Here is a 22,173-nt window from a genome sequence, read left to right on the forward strand (position 1 = left end):
TGTTGATTCGAGAATGAAATTGTCAAGATGAAATAAATACCGTTCTGTTGTTGAAATAACTAACGGATAATTCCCAAATGAGGATAGCGCTTGCTGGTAAAGTTGTTGAAACAATGAGAGCAAAGGGGCGAAATTATGCGTTCCGCCGTGAAAGGGTAATAACGAAGGATAGGTGCAATTGCAGTAGCATCAAGGCGCGCCGCGAGACTGATCACTGGCTAGGGGCCAGATGTAATTCTCGGGGATGGCCGCCAGGGCGAGCTTGAGCCGAGCTACTTAAAGCTCGGCAAGCTTGGGCTGGGCCGCCCCAAGCAGCAGCCGGCGAACATCAGATCTCACCTCCTGGCTGCGTCGCATATATATATACCATTAAAGTTGTGTCTCTCGCAGTTGCCGCATACACGCCGCCACCTTTTCTCTCGTTGCTGCTGTTGCATGCGCGGACGACCCGCGCGCGCACTTCACGCAGCTATAGTGCAAGTGACTAAGTGCACCTTCTATTCTACTCCGCTACTCTGCGCCAAATCGGTAAGCCGACCGATATACATATTCACCTAGATGTATTACGACACTCGCACATATACACACACACACAAAGTGCTATCTACTACTACCAACGTTTTATACGAAAAACCCCTGTACTCTGACTGCAATTACGAAGGCCAAAAAAAGTGTTGTTGCTGAATTGCTGTTGTCGTTCTTTTGTGCACGTAATCTAACGAGCAGAAGTGCAGTTTTTTATACATGAAGTGACAGAATGTATCGAGAGATTCGTCGTTGAAATCAGTTCGAAGGATTTTGTGACATATAGCTTTGACTTCCTTTCTTGTAGTTACAAGTGTTCAATGTGCTTTTCAACTAAAATTTTTGCAACGTAGTGATACTATGATACTTTTCAAACATATGGATTGTCCTGCAATCTTAATCATTAACAATCTTCGAAAAAGTACACTATATTCAATATTTTGTTGAAAACCTGATAGTTCGGTAAATTTTCTTTCATTTTGTTTTCTATATTTTCAAGAAAAATTCTTATGCAAAAAATTATTTTTAGAGCAAGTTTGAAAACGTAAGAGAATGTGGATTTGTATGTGAATATTTTTCGCCAACAAAAACTAATTGGCAATTTATTTTCAAAATCAATGTAGCATTTGGTTTTAATCGTGAGAACGCGCATTTCAAAATTTCTAACAGAAATATTACGATTGTTTTTGAAATCCATAAGTGTTCAATTATTCGAAAATTATTTGAAGTGGTCACTAGCGTAATTTGGATCAATGAAAAAATGTGAATGATGTTTGTCACGCTATGTCGGAAACGGCGATAAAATAAAGCAAACAAAGCGGGAAAGAATTATTAAACATCAATTTGAAAAAACGGATTAAAAAAACATTTCTTAGAACGAGAGGTATAATAATATAATAACTAAAAAGAGCGTCATCGGGAAGAATTTGTTTGAACCACTGTCACTTTTTTGCTATATAAGTTACAAAAATGATTAATAAATACATTGCTTTTTGGCTGGTGTGAAGTTATTGATCAGAACTAAAATTATAGCAAAATTAGCGTGAGAGTAAATACAGTTATTATCAACAACGTCGAGCGCGGCTCATGCGCTCTTGCGCAGCAGCACGCTGTCCCTAGATTAATTTCGTTAATTCATCGTCCTTTTTCAGTGTTCTAAAAAATATGTTTGCAATCTGCTAAAATCGGCATATTCTTGATGAATCTAAGAGTTATTTATTCTACGTTGTGAAGACTCATGCATTTTCAGTAGAAAAAATAACAACGTCATGAATAAGAGCGTTGTTTATCATTTCATCGCCCTTTGATCATATGCTGTCGTACTAATTTTGCCATGTCTTGATCTCCAATCAATATTTTCACAGCAACCGAAAGGCAATGTATTTCTTAAAAAAATTGCAATATAGGTCACGGGAAGGTTTAGGTTTAGTCTTGTGGCTCATCGACTACTGTGACGTTGATTCGGTTGGTATGAGGACCCTTGAATAAAGAACACACGTGAGTACGAGAAAGGAAGCGTTAGAGAGAGAGAGAGAGAGAGAGAGAGAGAGAGAGAGAAAAAGATTCGCGTGGTTCTATCTGACGAAGTTAATATACGACACCATGTGATGATTTCCACACGACGTTTTCACTTTTTTCCTGCTAGCCCCCAGTGCCAAGTCACCATAAGGAACTTAATTCCTAAAAATAGAGAGTTAAATCGGTAAGAGATCCGGAAGACAATGGTTGCGGTACTCCCAAACAGTAAAGAGTTTATCGTGAACGAAGATTTAGCATATTGAAGCAACGCAGAGGTGCGACTGCGTGTTGCAGAGGTGCAACGCAGAGCCGCGAATCACCGTGTTGAGCTACGATTGTTGTATTATCTAAGCCTCAGATTTCTTTAAAGATGGCCAAAATAGGAACTGTCAAGTTGCATTGACAGTTTTCATGAATTTTTATGCCGATCAAAATACTGTCAGTAATTACAAAATTACATCCATTTAGTAATTTCCACTCTGAGAAATTGTGAACACAGAGATTGATATAATTTTTAAGAGTATTGAAAAAACAACTTTGATAGAGAAATTTGGTAACGATTAACTAAAATTTGTGCAGTAAATATTGAAAAAAAATGAATAAAAAAATTTGAATTTTGAAGATATAACAGATGTTAATGATTTTTAAAATATTGTATATCAATCGAGTGTAGGAGAAAGCCTACGGTTCTAGTACGTATAAAAATTATTGGCCTTGCACTCAGAGTAATATTAAAAGACTTATTTTTTCTTTCTTACGAATTTCCGCACAGTTGAATGTTGAATTAACAGTTTGAAATATATTCGTCCAAATATTATGCATTATGTTGAGGTAAAAATTATTAATCAACATAGCAGCCGAACGAAAAAACTCAGTAATCGGTGAATTACGACCTTGAACATCGCATAAATAACTCGCCGAATTTATTTTCCATGGGCAAAGCCACGGCTCCCACGCGGTGGCTATTCTCTAACAATTTGACACACCCGTCTCGGTAATGCTGAACTTCGGAGACCTGTCAGTCATAGTCCCGGTCGTGATTTCAAAGATTTAGAAATTATTTTTAGTGAAATCACCAAAACGCTTAAGCGCAAAAGAATTTTTTTTAATTATAACTTTTACAGTTCCCAAAACTAACTTCTTGAAGACTTTGCGATTGTAATTGTATCTATTTTTTTTAAATCGATAGTATAGCTGTATCAAAACTTAAGAAACCACATGACGTAATTCTTGAAAGGAAATACAACAACAAAATGTACTGATGACTCTTCGTTGATGCAAGCTTGCAAGCGAGACATTGATTAGTTGCGACCAAAATTTTTATTAGCGAATGCAATCCGAAATGAATCATGTAACGATCTCAAGAATTTTTCGTCTGGACCAGTTCTACATGCGAACAAGCGTTGTCGTAGCTTGGACCTTGGTGCATTAAACTGGCTGACCTACAACACTAGAGCCAAGAATTCATTTTGAGCAATTTCATGACGCCTCTCCGTGTTTTGAGAGCGAACACGCGCGTATCTGTCTCTGTTGAGAGAAGCTTTTTCGTTAGCAAAAAATCTCCCCCCCCCCCCTTAATCTTTGTTCATTTTTTTCCAATTGTTACACTTGCAACATAGATTTTTCATCGCTTACATTTCTTTCAACTATTCTATTTAATTTTCCAAATGAAATTTGAGAATTATTAGATCGTTATCCCAGCAAATATTTCACAATGCAATTCGTCAATATAGTTAGAGCTTCTATACTTAGTAATAAATAATATATTTATAACAGTTTTTCAATTCAATTTTTGAAAACTGTTTATTCGGTTTTTATCATTAAATGACTTGCATAGTACATTGACTATAATTTGTTAAAATAACTTCCTAATTTAAAATAGAAGAATTTAAAAAAAAATAGTGGTTTTCCTATGTAATACGATAATTATAAAGAGGAGGGTCAAGTCCCGCACGAGCTGGCAATATCGAAAAACCAAGAGCTCGAGTCGAACGCGTCAATCAAATGAAATATATTACTGCTGTCGTACAAGTTTGACAGCACGGCAAGATCACATTGTTAGCCAGCGTATCTTTGTTTTAGGTTGCTGACGTAATTTACACCTTTTGGCTTCTAACAAGTTCACATCTATAAATGTGCCCTGCACATGTGTCTACATTTTTTCTTCTTCATTATTTTCATGTTGCGTGTTTTTCGTATTTCCAATGCTTTATTTAAATACCGAATTTTGAAATTTTCAGCGACCTATTTTCTGGTGACGTACTTTGAATTTTTGCAAAACAACTGTGCTATTGTACGTGTTTTCAAAGTGTCGACAGATTAAAGAAAATAGGATAACTTTTTTAGTTTGATCAAGCGTATCAGTTTTATAGCGTAATTCTAAGTCTATCCTTTTAAGTTCTTGACAATTATTGGCAACTCACTTTTCTCTGTAGATCTAAATGATGTGCAATGTAATATACTATTGATAAGAAAATGATCTTACATACGCATATAACAGTGCTAATGAAATTGCAAATAGTATTTCTGCCGGTTCGAAATGGACCAAATCGTGGAGGTTTAATACAAAGCATTTATTCAACTTTAATCTCGACCATCAATATATCATTCCGGCAAAGCGCGATTAACTGCTCAGCGCTCGCATAAAATGCAAACAAGATTTACAGATGATATCGTTCAATCTTCTCGATCGCACAACAGATATCTGTTTATCAAATAATTTAAAGAGAAAAAAAAATGTTTTTTCAGCTCGTATCGACGTCGGATAGTTAATCGAAATGGCGACATGTGCGAGTGCAATGGGAAGTAGTAAGAGACGCTTATAGTCGGCCGTCGCCGGGCCGCGTGACGTTGTCCGAGGATAGTCGGCATCGCGCGTGCGCGAGCGCGCCACACGTGTTTCAAGCAAAAACCACTGCTGCCCAAGCAAGGTTAATCGTCGTCCGAGAATAAACGCGCTCGTGCCGCAATCCGCGCTCTCCCGCGCCAATTTCAAACTTTTCCGAAGCTTTTTTGCAGCGCAAGTGCGACCTTCGCCGAGCGCCGTTTATTCCATCTTTATAACGAGTGCCACCCCGGAAAACATTTGCCGGCACGTGATCGCGTCTTCTCTTGGCATTATATCGCCATTATTCTCGCTCTTTTCGTCCTATTCTTGGACCAGCTGTCAGCAGCGATTTTTCTCTTTTTTTTTGGCTTTATACCGACGCAATAGCAAAGTTCTAATTGGCGGCACAATTCTCTGTGGGGCTAACGGTATGTCCAAAATGGGAGAACCGATCGAGGAAGAAAATGCAGCATGGCCAGTTTTACAATGAGAAAAGCTTAAATATACTCCTGAAGACAAGAAACTCGCGATTATGTACGTTCCTTCGGGCTATAAATATCATGCCGCGAACTGGCGCAGCCACTAGCGTATTTCGCCGATACCGCACGTCTAACTTTTACACCTCGAAACTCGGCTTGCAAGCTGCACCCGTAACTCACGGACTTTAAACTTGGACAATCCCGCGCGCGCGACATTTCCTCGTTCCCTCTTTCTCACGTGTACAGCAAACTTGTGCGACGGAATTTTCTGAATTTGCTTCAAAGTGGTCGTAAGAGCTACTTTAAACAATCAGTTGATTAACGAATATTCATTTTCACCGCTATACCGGCAATTGATGATTTTGAAATATCTCAAAATTACAAACGTGCATGAAATACAAGTGAGTCTTACAATTATAAAAATTATATGTTATTGCCCGCCGAAAATCTAATCTACACATCAAATTATAGCTTCTGTAGTTTCCAATATTAATAAGTTCACTTATTTTTATACAATATCAATTACAGTGTACTGTATTCGTGTAACTTAACACGTTATTTATAGTAACCGCATGCACTTCCGTAAAATTTAGCGTCAAACATTCGAGAAACATTTATGCTTAGGCTGTTTATTTTCTAAACAATAGTACGTTAGTTGAGTTGGAAATAAAGTCTGGACATTGTTGTATTAACAGTCATAAATTCTTCATTTCAACTAATTGATTTTACACAAATGAGTGTATTTTACTTTTTTTCATGTTTGTTTTATTTTTATTTTTCATATTTTAACATATCTCAATTCATTTTTATTTAGTTGAAAAACTTTACAACTTAAATAAATTTGGATAAAAGGCACGATCCAACTATAGAAAATGCCGGTGATTTTACGTAGATAGGAATGCGCTATAAATTCAAATGCAACTTGATTAAAATTTATAATCAAGATTATTTGCGCGCTACTTATAAAATGTATTATAGGTCACTGTAATAGACACGAGAGAGACAGAGAGAGAGAGAGAGAGAGAGAGAGAGAGAGAGAGAGAGAGAGATATAGAGAGATAGAGAGACGAGACACTGTGATGAATGAACTCTTGGTAATAATTATAAGCCGGCGAATCGAATAGAGGTTAACTATTCTGCCAAGTCAATTGAATTAATAGTACAAAAGCCTAACATAGTCACGAAAAGTGTTGAAACAAATTCAATAAAACAATGATAAATTGATGAGCAGACTAAACTAACAATAACTCAGGCTTTAAGTTGAGTTTCGCAACAATAACTAGTAGCAATAACTAAAAAGTTACATAATATAGATACATAAGTTTTCTTGGTCTTTCTCCCTTTTGGCACATACACTTGTCGGAAAATTCCATCACATAGATACAAGTGAGTGAATCTTTTTGTAAGAGAGAAGAAAACAAGCAGTTGTAGTTATTTTCGATAGTTCTAAACAATCAATTATTTTTCATTGCTCAAAACGTGTATTTCTATTGCCGAATGTTCCGAAGAAGTATTATTTGAATCTCATGTTTCATCAATTTATAAGTCAACGCCACTATCAGTACTTAACATACACTTGACATACACTTAAGCCTCAAAAAATAGCACCATAGATTTATAGGTTCATACATGAAACGAACACCCTTCAGAATGAAATAAAGGGAGAAACGAAATGCAACAAGTGCATCGCGCGCGAGAAAAATGAAAAACACACAGAAATTTCGAAGTCAGAGCTATGTGGAACAGCAGTGGCAGCATCAGCAGCAGCAGCATCGAGTCTGAGCTTTTCGGTTGCCAAAATAATTAGGAAGTCGTAGAGAGTCTGGGTGCTAAAAGCGTCCGCGAGCGAGCGAGCTTGGCTGAGATTGCGCGGCCGCGAGTCAAGAATCGAGGGAGAGAGTCTCCCCGGGGCTTGCAGTGCGACGAGTCAGTCGTCGGCGAACAGCTGTGCGCGAAAGATAAACGAGACAGCGACACGGCGAGAAACCGAAACACAAAGATCCGTCGTGTTGGACGATTCTGAAGCCCTCGCCGAGGTGTTGTGTGCACACTCGCGCGGCGCGTCGACCTGCTGCCTACTGCTGATGCGTCTGGGGGTGGTTCATCATCCTCCAGAGCATCGGCTTCGTGTCGTTCAACCGTCGCTTCTTTTCTTCTGTGTTTTTTGTTGTGCTGTCAAGCCAAACGTCTTTTTGTCTCCGTAAGTCTTTTCAACGTCTTTTATTTTTTTCTTCTATCGCACACTACCTTGACAGTTAACAATCTCAATGAGCAGTCGCTTCCGCGACACTCGTGGAGGCAAGTCAAGTTTAAGGGCGATGACAAGACACTCGATCACTTCATCATCCGAGTCTCGTTTGCCGCGCTATTTTCGTTCGACTTGTGTAAATATTATGGGGATCTACAATGGATTGAAATGCACTCTGAATAATAGATTCGTGTTGATTCTTCTTCGTTCGGTTCCGTTTATTTTGCTCGAAACACTCCGGACAGTTTGATACTTCTGTGAACATTAATTGACAATCATTTTTAGTTTTAAAATTTTTTACATCCAATTATCCAGTGAATTTAGGAAAGTTAGAAAAAATACAAACTCTCGAACTGACAAGCTTTTTGAAATAAAAAGATCTTTGATATTCAAATTATAATATTGGACTGTGTGACACTCGAAACCATTACATAAACTACGAAAATCGCAAAATTACATAAAAGCGCTTATTTTCTATTTTCTCATTTGACAAACTTCAATCTGTATTAAAAACGCTCCGCCCTGAGAAAATCCTTGAAACAATAGAATTAATTGCAAGCGGCAAATCGCAGCTGCCAAATGATAAAATAAGCTTGGACGATGAGCACATTGAAAAGTCAACTGTTTCTTTCGCGAGCGCAGTCACACCAGGAATCGCATCAAACATGAGTGAAAGCATGTGAACTGCAAAAAGAGAGGAAAATGATAACACGTCGGCGCTGCTCGTGACGTAATGCCGAGGACGACGAAAGCTCGAAATAAAGGGAAGGGAAAGGAAGACGCACTTGCACACTCGTTGCAAGTCGAGGGAGAGAGGGATGTAAAAGCGCGCTTGTAGATCAAGAGAGCAAGCGAGAGAGAGAGAGAGAGAGAGAGAGCGGCGAATTATCCCAGGCCGCGCCGCGGTTAACCATTACGTAAGTCGACAATGCGCCGCTTGTCCTTTTCAAAAGCGTCTTAAAATACGCGCCAAGGAAATAGCCTAGCAGTAAGACTTAAAATAAAACGGCACTCGCTCATTCTGCGTCACGACGCGCGCGAACGCCAGAAAGCTCGGAATCGCGCGCTCGCTCTTTCTCTTCGCGCGCAGACAGCCCCGGAAGCTTTCAAAGAGAAAACGAAAAAATTGGAAAAAAACAAGCTCTACAATTTTTACGACCGGCTTTGTTGATAAATAAACCCCTAACAACGAGCTAAAGCTTGCAGAGTTTTCGACGTTTACTCCTCGTAATGAACTTTCTAAATGGGAAATTCTCGCTTTGCCCCTGTTTCGAGAAATCTAAACACGCTATATACAAAGTCTAACATTTGCAAGTGTACGTCGATCAAGTTAACGTTCACGCAGTCAATGCATTTTTTTTTATTTCTAACCTTCCTTTCAAAACATATTTAGATTTATTTTCAATAATTATAGATTTTTTATTCGATGATTAATTATGAAATATCAATCGAACGTTTCCCTCTACTGGATCACAACCCAAGCAATTTAAATTCTAGTGCCCAGTGTATAATGGGTTTTCTTCGTAAGAAGACATCGGGTGTGTAACATATTGGCGTTTCGTGATTGCGCAGGATGTGAGCGACGATTAAATATATCATCATTATTAGTGGAATAATAAATAATTTAATTATTTGCTTTCACCTTGGTACACGCGTGACGACCGATGCCTGACGTTCGACGTCCGATATGTCCTTATGTAAAGAAAGCCTTTAACGTTCCGAGTGTCAATACCCAACGTACACAGTCTTTGACCTGAGTGTATGCTCGATACAAAAAAATTGAATGTTTCCGTCGATAATAAAATTGATCAAGGATGGCTGGGTATTTTCCCATCAACCCCGGGGAAAATCCAAACTGGCTTCATAAAGCTGCGAGTGCGCCGGCAACGGGCCACCCCCACGACCAATCGCATTGCTCCACATGCTCCCATTGTTGCAAAGCGCCAAATTTGAACGACACAATATTTTTATTCGCGCAAGATAGACTTCGCAAAGCTTTTAAAACAGTCGCTATTTCATTGAAATGAATGTTAATGGTCAAATGCATAACACCAGTGTAATGGACAGTTCGGGAAGCAATGGGAAAATTGAAAAAGTGATCCAGCAGGCGTCCGCGGCTTAACCGGACAACTTAGAGCTTTGAGCGTGTGAGGCCGCCACGAGCACCAATTGGCTGACGAATCGCCCTTTATTGCGCCAGACCACTCAAAGTGACCTGGGGGCGCCTCGGACGCACATGCGATTCCACCTTCTTACATTTTTAATATAATTATAATAATCAAAGCTGGTTTTTATTGGTAAGATCAATCCAATAACTATCCTCTAACTATCCTTCAACACTTTATCTATCTATCATCATCCCCTTCTTTTTCTACTTTTTATTTTTCTTAATTAATTTTTTTTTGGATAAGAACCTAACCTCAATAACTCATCTCGTGGGGCGGCCAGCTCTGGCCCCCCCAGCACCCGTCCCCGAGATGAGTATAAACGACGAAAAAAACCAATTAAATAACAGCTACCTAACAGATGTTGAAATGTTACCTCAACCAGAGCAAACTAGAAACAAAAGACTCCTAAATGAAAATAATATAACACTGCCTGAAAAACTCCCCAAAAGAAACCATAATACTGAAACTAATTTACAATTTAATCAAGGATCACAACAATCTAAACTAGGAGAAATTCAGCCCCCACAATCACAAAGAATAGAATTCCCCAAAATTGAAGAATATCCATACGACATACCTCCCCCATACAAAATAATTGTACAACCCGCTGAACTCGATAACAAAATTAACCTAAATCAAACAATCATAACCCCAATTCAAATTGCTAAACATATCACCCCGCTATTCCCTAATGGCTCAATCGACGAATACATCAGAACAGGTAGAAATAAAATAGCGATAATTACACACAACCGCAAAGTTGCCAACTCAATTCTCAAACTCGAATACTTCAAAAAAAACAACCTAATCGCCTTTATACCAAGCTCATTTATTTACAAAAAATGTGTAATTAAACAAATCCCAACAAATATCACAGAACAAGAAATCATCAACAACCTAGAGTTAGTATCACCAATATCTACTTTACCGATAATCAATGTGAGAAGATTCAATAGAAAAGTGACTGAAAATGACACAGTAAAATACCTACCAACTACTACTATCCTAGTTACCTACAAAGGACAAATAACTACCCAACATGCCTTTCTCTATAGAGTCAGATACAGAACTGAACAATACATACCAACAGTCAAACTATGCACCAAATGCTACAGACATGGCCATGTCAAATCGTCATGTAATTCAAAACAACAAAAATGCATATACTGCGGAGAAACAACACACAATTATCAAGAGTGCCCCAAAATAAACGACGTGACAAAAAAATGTTTAAATTGTGAAGAAAATCACCTACCAACAGATAAAAACTGCAAAGTCAAAAAAATAGAACAAGACATCCTAACCACTGCAACCAAAAGAAACATTTCAATAAAAGAGGCAAAATTAATACATAATCAATACAATAACAATTCCAAAAGATTCAGATTCTCAGACCACCCTGAAATGAACGAAGCTCCAACCCCCCAAGAACTCTATGTACAAAATACAAACACAAAAAAAAATAATCTAACTCCGAAAAAAACGATATTACATTCTCCGAAAAAAACTTACTCTAACATCCTACAAAACAAAAACACACAGGATGACCTTAGAAAAAAACACAACGAACTCCTCATTTCCCCTAACGGCAACTACAACTTAAACCCAAATTTTACAGCATTCAATGATCATCCAATCTCCCCAACTCCCCCACTCGAACCCTCAACTACATCACAAATTTCCATGTACGAAGACACCTATCTATTTAAAAATCAATATGCTATTTCACACGATTTTATAATACAATATCTAAATTCAGACCAAAATTTTCATAATTTATTAAATGAAAACATCGAAACTACATATAATCAAACAGATACAGAATCACAATTACAAAATTAAAATAATTACTAAAAATAAAAACCAACAATTTACTCTCCTAACTCCCAACAAATTACACTTCAACATCCTATCAACACAATTAATATATATATTTATTATCTTAACAAACAATGCTAAACACTAAACAAGAAGTACACCAACTTAAAATACTTCAATGGAATTGTCGAAGTATTTGTAATAAATTATATCTTCTAAAAAATATTATCAACTCTTATGACATTATCCTGCTCTCAGAAACCTGGCTAAATGATAAATCCTATATCAACATCCCTAACTATCATATTATAAGAAAAGACCGAACAACAGGAGAACATGGAGGAGTAGCAATTCTAATAAAAACAAACCTCCTTTTTCAAGAAGAAACAAATATCTATTATAACGAAAAAACACTAGAAACCGTCGCTGTATCTATCCCCCTATCCATAAATAATACAAATAAAGAAAACTCTATACTAATAATATCAACTTATAGAATCCCATCTACCCAAACTACAATAGATACCTGGTCACAATTTTTAAGCTCAACCTCTAACTATAAACACACCCTTATCGGCGGGGATTTAAATGCCCACCACTTTACCTGGGGTGCAAACAAAACTTGTAAATCAGGAGAAAATCTCATCGATGCACTTATCGACTCAGACTTATCCATAATCAATGACGGCTCTCATACTTACTTCAATAATCAAGAAGAACAATTCTTCTCATCTCCTATAGATATCACAATAATCTCAACCAACATTCTCAACTCTACAACGTGGAAAACTTACCCAGACCGCATGAATAGTGACCACCTCCCAATAGAAACCACTATCTCCATAACCCACGAAAGACCTCCCACCAACATTACACATAAAATAAACTACAAAAATATCAATTGGAGTCATTACTCAACTTATATAGACAAATTTATAGAAAACAACTCAGAAACAATAAAAGAATATAATGAAGAACAAAAATACAATCTACTAACCAACCTCATCACTTCAACAATAAAACTATACAAAAACAACAAAAATAAAAAACATACCAATAACAACTACAACATCAATCTAGAATATAACACCTCAAACATCAATTCAATAAACAACTTATCAGATTATAAAGAACCATCAATTACAAAAAAATTTAAATCCCAAACACCCAAAGCTCCATGGTGGGACCACAACTGCTCAAAATTAACAAATGAAAGAAGAAAAGAAACCAAAAACTTCCTTAAAAACCCCACGTATGAAAACCTCAAACTACTAACAAAAACAGAAACACGTACTAAAAATCAACTTAGAGACATCAAAAGACGAAAATTCCAAGAATTTGCTGAAAAAAAGATCTCGATAGACACGAATATAAAAGAACTATGGAACACTATAAACAAATTCAAAAACATCAACAACAATAACAACATAAAATATCCAAACAACGACACCGAAGTAATAAATAATGCAAAAAAATTCATTAAAGAATTCTCCTCATCCCCAAACACATTCCCTTCTCACCCACCAACATATAATCATATAGAACAACACACAAATGAACAAAAAGATCTTGACTCTCCTTTCAATATAGACGAACTAAATTTATCCTTGAAAGCAACCAAAGAAGACTCCACACCTGGCCTTGACCAAATAGACTACAAAATGTTAAAAAACACCCCACTATCTTTTAAAACGTTACTTCTATCTTCACTAAATCATTACTTTGAAAATGGTATTTTTCATGATACCTGGAAAAACTTTTTAATAATGCTAATACCTAAAAAATCCAAAAATAAATTTCGCCCAATATCATTAGCCTCATGCATACTGAAATTAACAGAAAGATTAATCAACACAAGATTACATCACTACATTGAAAAAAATAATCTTTTAACAGAATCTCAATACGGCTTCAGAAAAAGTAAATCTTGTCAACATGCATTAACCCACCTAATTACTGATATTCATTTAGCAAACAACAACAATCAAAACACCTTTTGTACTTTTATTGACATAAAATCAGCTTTTGATAATGTCTGTCCTAATATACTCGACAAAATCTTACTTAAATTAAAAATCCCCAAAAAAACCAGATGCTTCATCTACAATCTAATTACCAATAGATCTCTTCTCTTCAAAATCGGCAATAATCTGTTTGGACCACATTCCAAAAGTATAGGAGTTCCTCAAGGGTCTGTATTAAGCCCCCTGCTATATAATCTATATGTAAATGAACTCTCACAAATCATACCCCCCAACGTAAAATTAATCCAATACGCAGATGACACTATTATATATACTTCTGTTCCAGATATTAAACAATCAATAAACATATTAGAAAACACTCTTGAACTCATAATCAACTTCTTTCAACAACTAAAACTAACTCTTTCAGCTGATAAAACAATATTTATTATCTTCACAAAAGCTCCCTTTTCTGCTATTAAAAATTACTCTCTACTAATAAATAACACTCCCATATACCCATCAAAAAAAGTCAAATACTTAGGACTATATATTGACTACAATCTTCATTGGAATGATCACGCAAACTACATAATAGGAAAAAGTTTAAAACTACTAAACATAATTAAAGTACTTAGAGGAACATGGTGGGGCAGCCACCCACAAATATTACTAAGAATTTACTCAGCTATTATTAGAAGCACCATAGAATACAGCCTATACCTAACACACATAAATAACTCAACTCTTCTTAAGAAAATACAAAAAATTCAAAACAGTGGAATAAGACTATCACTAGGATGTAGAATTTCTACACCAATAAATGTCCTACATGCCGAATCCAAAATTTTCTACATCAAAGAAAGACTTCAACATCTAGCTGATAAATTCATACTAAAACTAATATCATCTCAAAACTCACCAATCTTAATCAATCTAAAAAATTTAGACCACGATCTAAAACAAAAAGACAAATTTAAAATACAAAAAACTTTTATCCCAATAGAAACATGGAGAAATATAACAAATTTAACAGCTAATAAAATTACAACCCATGCACACCCTATCCCCTTCGATTATAACTATCACGCTACCATAAAAAAAAATCTCATTGATACAATCTCTGGAAAAAATATAAAATCCTCAAACAACCCTCCGCAAGAATTCAACAAATTATTTAATACCGAAATAAATTCTAATCTAACTTTTTTCACTGATGCCTCTAAAATTAAAACCTCTTCATTCTCTGGCCTTGCCATCTATAGCCCAACAACAAATTTAAAGCTTCAATATAAAACCTCACTTCCAGCTTCTATCTTTACACTCGAAGCACTAGCAATCTTCCTAACTATACATGAAATTAAAAAAATAAAACCAAATAAAACATATATCTTCTCTGACTCCCTCAGCGTCTTATTAGCCATCTCCAACTACTCACCCATTAAATCAAAAAACACATCACATATAATTCTTGATATCAAATCCCTCCTACATGAATGTGAACTTTTAAGTATTCAAATAATACTTATCTGGATACCATCTCATACTAATATCCCCTACAACGATACAGTAGATTTATTAGCAAAAGAAGCCATCCAAAAAGGAACAAATCTAATCACCCAGCTTCACTATACAGACTTTCTAGAACAAATAAATCACAACCATAAAAAATCACATAATGAATTTATTACAAACCAAAGCCAACAAAAAGGCTCCCATTACTTTAAATACTACTTTCAAAAAGAAAATCCTAGACCATGGTTCTCCAAAATAAACTATCCAAGAAGACATTTAACAACAATTATAAGAATCCGATCTAATCATTATAATCTAGCTGCCAGCTTACATAGGAAAAATATGACCAATTCCCCTTCGTGCCCATGCGGATATACCTCACAAGACGCAAATCATATTGTATGGGACTGCCCCAATTACCACCTACAAAGATACACATTAAAAATTAAATTAAAAAAATACTATGAAAAGAAGAAAAAACAACCCCCAACATCCATCGAGGAAATATTAACAAACCCAAATGAAATAACATCCAAATTTATAACAGACTTTTTAAAACAATGCAACTTATTTATATAACTCTACCTTCCCTAAAATCATTTTATATACCAAACTTAACTCTACATCCACACTACTATACCACAAAATCAAAATACCTATTTTACCGACAACTAAAATCAACTTTTACTATACCCTACCTACACATATACTTTATAAAATATTTTCATACACCCTCCCTACTCTTCTTCTCCTACCCTTTTTACCAATAAAAACTTTAAAATTCTTTTAAATTTCAAATTTTTCTCTCAAATTTGAATTGTGGCGCATCGGAGTCCCTAGGTACCCACAGCCATTAAAACGAAACGAAACGAAACGCGCCAGACCACTAGCACTGGCAGTGCTCGCTTCTCTCTCTCCGTCGCTCTTGCTAGCCAAGTGGTCGACACTTGGTTGCTGCTATCTCCGTTAGCGTGAAAACCGTCCCGTGGCGAGCGCGTGTAGACAGAACGCTGTGTACCTATATGTGCAAAAGCAGCTCGGTCAGTCCGCGAAGACAGAGGGATTTGGTTAGAGTGCGCTACCTCGTTGTGTTGGCTCACACGGTGCTGTGACAAAACTTCGAGACGCTTTTCTAGTCGAGTTTATGGATTGAGTGCGGAGGAACGTCGTCGCGGCATGACGTTCGGTGTGCCTCGGGACGCCAATTGTGTACCTCGAGGACGCTCGTAGACGACGCATATACACACACGCCAACGGGTTTTTCATCCATAGCGCGCACAACGCTCCAGTCATTTATCGAGCTTCAGTGCCAGCTGCACGTACTCACACATACACACAATAGAGACTACACGCCATCACCAGCGTGTTATACCCCTAACCTCCAAGGTGAATTAGCTTCGTGGACGACAGCTACGTAGTCGTGTGTGCTGCTTAGGTCCTGCTCTCGATTAACATCGCGGAGCAGCGCGGCGCTTAGCTGTTTCCGAACCAAGGTATACACACGTTGGCAGCCACGTTGTTCGCGCGCCGTATGATTTCTCTTTTTGTCTCTCTTTTTTTAATCTCTCTGAATTATTGTGTCAGTCGTCAGAATAGATCAGACGCGCGGAAGCCGTTTACTTATCATTGTATGATTATGGGAAAACTGGCCCATTCCGAAATTTTTAACTTTCGGAATGGGCTAGAGCGCCAACGTCGACATGGCGACGAGGTACATCCAGGGTAGATTTTCGCTTACGACATTACAAGTCGTCTGCATATTCAACTGAATGCTTTCGCTGCTGTTCGGATTTCTGACTGCGATGATAAGTCGTAGCGCGTCTGATGCGTAATGTTTTTTATTTTGCGTTCGACGCCACCACTCAGTTGATATACTGCGTTTTGCCAAAGCCTTGGTACTTTTGATAGAGTGCATTCTCGCGCAATTTTTTGAGTGCATTTCCATTGTTTTTAATGCGTTAAGTAATTTGTCATGTAAAGATTTATGAAGCAATTTAATAAAGAGGTTACATTTAGCTATAACTGTTCTAATGATAAAAAGAAAATACAATTGATCTAGACCACATTATTATTTGATTAGTTATTATATTCAAGTTGATTTATAGAAAACATAGTCTAAATTTGAAAACATTTGTTTAGCAAATGCATCATTATTCACATTGTCTTAATAAAAAAGCTAATGATGTCAACTTGTCTAAGGTCAGATTAGATTACATTTTGATGTATGAATGCTCTTGTGGAGTAGAGACTGTATATAATCAGTTTAGAGGAAGAACAATCAATATTTTCAAGTTAACAAGTAGAAGTAATAGAAAACAAGCATATGAAATAGTTAATAATTTTTTTGTTACAGAAATTAATCAGGTGAATGATCACTTTTAGTAATTAACGAGTTCTGGAGCAAAAGTAAACATGGAGGACGCTCATTGCAAAACAGCAGACGAAGTTACAAACTATTTCAATGTTGATCCTGAAAAAGGTCTTTCGCCAGACCAGGTGAAAAGGAATCAGGAAAAATATGGTCTCAATGGTAAGTACAAAATTTTACTTACCTTGACTTCTTAATAATTGTTGAAAAGAATGTGAGAATGATTCAACGAGTATAGAATAACAGAATTTTTTATGTAACAGTGGAATAAACCTTATAAAATAGTTTTGGAGTTCTAAATATTTTAGCTGGTTACTCTTGCAAATGCTGCAGCAGGTTCTCTGGCTCACTATTAACATTCCCAGGAAAGAGCAAAAGCAGCTCATGATTGTTTTCATTGAGGAAATTTGTTTTGAAAAATTACAACGAGTATGACACACAAACTGCTCGCGCTATTCAGTTGTCGAAAATGTCGTTGTAAAATTCAGTAAGTTGTTTCGAAAGCGCGTGAAAATTCATCTCCTCTTTGCGCACATAAAAACGAGAGGGAGCGCTAAAGTTATTTTTCAAGATATATCAAAGATCAGCAGTAACTTAGGAGTTGGTTTGCTATAAGCGAGAAAATCTCGGGTCTCTAAGCAAACGATCGAGTTACCGACGCGTTAGCGAAGGTGTTTACGAGTTTCATTGTGGAACGTTTGCACAGCTTCTCGCGCGGTCCGTTTTTTTTTATTTCGACAGCACCTCGTTAAAACCCATTGAGCGTCGAAAAGTTCATCGCGCTGTATTTTTAACGTCACCATGCCGCGCGTCCGCCGGAAACCACGTGAACCAGCCCCAGTTTGCGTTTTCGCACGAGCACGCAACCGGTTGATTCTTAACGTGGTCTCGCGAATTGAACATGGTCACGTCTGTTGCATCAACGGGTGCGTAATCTGTACATTTCTCCGCGAATGACGATCTCCTCTCTCTTTTTCCTTCGTATTATACGATCGGTTAATTTTTGAGTTATTAATATTCAAAAAAGGCAAAACCGTGCTTAGCATTAATCACTTAATAAGCCTCATTTCGTTTATTACCAAGCCAAGATACGCTTTATCTTTGGCGAATGCAACGTGCGATATCCGACGGAAATATGCATATACTGACTCGAGGATGACACGTCCAATTTCGTAAATGTTAGTTATAAAATTTATATAGAATACCGCTTAAGTAATTTGAATCGACAAAATAGTAATCTCATTAGCTGTAAAACTTATTTGATTGTGAATCGAGTAGATTACCGGGCGTGTATGTCAATGCGACGCATCGCGAAGAATCGTAAGAGTAGCAATATAATAATTTATTATCATCCAAGACGAGTTTATTAAATTGCTTTATCGGATCAGCTACGTCTGATTACTGCGCGCGCGCGTGCCACTTGTTTACAGTAAAGCGCTAATTACACGGATGCTTCGGGCTGCGTGGTCGTGCTTAATTTCGCTTTAACAAAAGCTTCGCTCTTCCAATTTGAAAACTTATCTCGCTCAAAAGTAGGTCGCGCTATGAAAACGATGTACATTCGGATTTCAATAATTCATGGAGCCAAACTGTGCAGGCGATAAAGCTCGAAATTCCATTTCATCGATCGCGACCAACAAATAATAATGGACTATTCAGGCTGATAGCCGGGATGCTGCCACCGCCGCAAAACCCTCAATTTCTCTCTCTATCTGTCTAGCGGCGACAGCGACTCGTGACTCTTATCGCTTTCACTTGACAATGGAGTGACGCGCGCCAATTACACGATCACTACCGGTCGCAGCGACTAACTGCCTGTCTGTCGCACTCTTTGGGCACCTCTTTGTTCTTGGGAAAAAAAGTGAGAAAAAAGCGAAGGACAAGCGATAACTCGAGGTGAGATGTATATTACGCTTAATGGTGATATTACTATTGAGCTTTTTTTCTTTTCGGTTGAGCGGAAGGTTTGCCGTGTAATTGGGCTATGTCATTGCAGTTTTTCAGTTACCTGACATTAAAATTCCATCGTGATTCATTTTAGTGAGATCTAGTTTAGAACCCTCAAGTCTTTCCTATAATTTCCGCGCAGTTTTGGAATTCTGATTTCGACATTAAATATTCAAGAATAACACAAACGTATCGGCATAGCATTAATAAACCAGCGTATATATCGACTTTCGCAAAATTCGATAGCTGTCATCGCTTTTTACATTCGTGGATTCAATTATGGATGAAAATAGGCAGTTAACCCTATCCAAATAAAAAATGCTTGTGTGAAGCGTTGATCGCTCTCCACGGCGCTTAAAATTAAAATTCCACAGGCGCGCGCGTGAGAAAGAGAGAGAGAGAGAGAGAGAGAGAGAGAGAGAGAGAGAGAGAGAGAGAGAGAGAGAGAGAGAGAGAGAGAGAGAGAGAGAGAGAGCGCTGTTACTGACGTCAGAATTCTTCAATCTCAGGGGAAAGCCGAATCCCGGAGTAACACGTAATCATAAGAGGGGCTCTGACGTCAAGTGAAGCCAGTCGAATACGTGTCAGAACCTATATTGCAGTTGAAAAAAGAAAGTGTTTATCTTGTAAACGTAGCCCCGAGTTGCATCTGCCTATTGTGCTGTGTGGTGAATTGCTGCTCTCTCTCTTTCTCCCCCACTATACTCGCGCGAAAAAAGCCACGTTGTGTTGTCATCGCGGATTTCAGTGACGTCAGTCGGGTGTGTACTTAAGTATGTATCGTGCAAGAACGAGCATCTTCGAAATAACCTATTCAAAGTCGGGGATTTCGATGTTAATTAAATTATCCGCCAAGCTGGATGGAAAGAAAAGCGAAAGCAAAAAAATGATTGGATTAGAGGCAAATGAATCATTGTCGTGTGTCGTTGATAGAATTGCCACTGGTATTACGCAGACGTTACTTTGTAGTTTGATGGGCGCTGGAGAACTAACGAATAAACACACGTATTCCTATAAACTCTTTCTATAGACATCAAAGATTCAGCAAGGCGTATCTAAAGCAACCTTATACTCGCGCACGTGCGCGTAATCCGGCCTTATAAAAATGCTTCTCGAGCCTGTTAAATGGTTGAAGTGCTGACTCGAAAGCAACGAGTAGCCTCCTTTGATTACCCCGAAATTTTAATGCACTTTCAATCGCCAGAGGAAAAGCCAGCGTCGGCGCAGCACAAAGACTCGCGCGAAAGATCGGATGAAATCCGCCGATAAGATAATCGCGAGCGGAAAATATAAAGCGTGACGCGGATGCGCGCGCGCCGGTGGCGTTTTTCATCAGGAGGAAAACACACGCGACAACGAAGCTTTGTCCGTCGAAGCGCTCGTGTCTGTGTGTGGCGTTACTCTCGAGGGCAGTCGCCGCCACCGATGACGTTAATCGTCAATAGACGTCACGTACTCTCGCTTGTGTCCGTGTGTTCATTTCGTTGCGCTTTCGGTTGCGCAATTTTGTCGCGCGCACAAACGCCGAGAAAAGAGCGATTCTTAATTATTATTATTATTGGCCGGTTCTCGGGCTATATGCATGCTTGTATATATATCTTCGGTCGATTTTTCAGCAATCACGCGACGAAGCTGTCGGTGAAACCGGTTATCATTAGAATATTTGTCTTTCAAGCCAAGCGTTTCCAATATGAAGACGTTTAAGTTTGACTAACAGTTGTATGTTGATCGGATAATACTTTCAATCGTGAATACGCATAGGCTTTTCGTTGCTTTAAAAATCACCGAATTGTCAATTAACGATAAACTGATAACTCGTTTAAAAAAAATCAGCATCTTTGAAAGTCGAAGCTGACAATTTGCCGAATTCCCCGAACGTGTATGCGAGGCGCGACTGGTGTGAAACAAGATGGATAGAATTTATATAGAGATAGGTTATTGTATATCGGTCGTAGCAACAGCCATTGTCCTTCGCCGCACAGGCTCAGCCTCGCGTGAAAATGTTGCCCGGCGCACGCTTCTTTCTAGCACGTGAGCCTTGCGCCGCTTTTCTCTCTGGCGCCGCTTATATCTTTTTTCCTCGCTCTTGCGCTCTCTCTCTCTCACTCTCTCTCTCTCTCTCTCTCTCTCTCTCTCTCTCTCTCTCTCTTTTTCTCGCTCTCTACAACCCTTTTTTCTTTATCTCACTTATAAGTGTTGTTGATCTTCGATTCACATCCTATGCAGTCATTTTGATTTATCTTCATTCTAATAAAAAATAATCCTTAAATAGTTGTGTTCAGTTTACTTTGCTGATTCCAATGTCCATCGCGGAAGCTTCCTCAATTTCATATTTCTAAAACTTGGACGCAACGTGTATCTCGCATCAGAACAGTTCGCAGACACCTAGAGTATATCAACGTTTTGTTTAAATAATTCCACGCGTAAAGGTGTATTTGTATTGAAGCATCGCAAACTCACCTTGCGAGGGATATGATAGACACGCGTTCACGTTGACACGGGGGAGAAAAAGCTACTCGTCGCCTATATACTCCCGTATAAGCGACGCTATAGCGTAACGCTATTCGTGCACTCGATCGATGTCATCGCGCAGTGTACTACTGCCTCATCGTTCACGGCTTATCGGTTGTACGACAAAAAGACAGAAAATTTTCTCATTTGCTTGGTCAACGGCGTGTGACCGAAAAATCCAGACCTAAGCACAAAACATACGTGCAGCCTTGTTTTCTTGTAAAATCGAATAATATTTCGGTCCCATGCATTCTGTCTTTGTCAGTGCTTCCGGGTTGTTATATT

At 38.0% G+C, this 22,173-nt stretch overlaps 1 protein-coding gene across 5 annotated transcripts in view; it reads left to right on the forward strand.

Annotated features, from left to right (window-relative positions):
* Window positions 1-297: 297 nt before the first annotated feature.
* LOC131672097 (calcium-transporting ATPase sarcoplasmic/endoplasmic reticulum type) overlaps window positions 298-22,173 on the forward strand; it is a 39,949-nt gene continuing 18,073 nt past the window's right edge. Inside the window, exons 1-2 of one of the 5 annotated variants that reach the window (XM_058949053.1) lie at window positions 298-528; window positions 17,416-17,592. In XM_058949053.1, coding sequence (XP_058805036.1) covers window positions 17,475-17,592 — 118 coding nt within the window. In that variant the 5' untranslated portion in view covers window positions 298-528; window positions 17,416-17,474. Of the gene's footprint in view, window positions 529-7,247; window positions 7,550-16,098; window positions 16,556-17,415; window positions 17,593-22,173 lie in introns of those variants that run through there. The other 4 variants (XM_058949052.1, XM_058949056.1, XM_058949055.1 and 1 more) reach the window with 4 other exon arrangements.

Source organism: Phymastichus coffea, unplaced genomic scaffold, assembly GCF_024137745.1.
Source record: "Phymastichus coffea isolate CEN01 unplaced genomic scaffold, Cenicafe_Pcof_1.1 PCOF00142, whole genome shotgun sequence".
Classification (NCBI taxonomy): Eukaryota; Metazoa; Arthropoda; class Insecta; order Hymenoptera; family Eulophidae; genus Phymastichus; species Phymastichus coffea.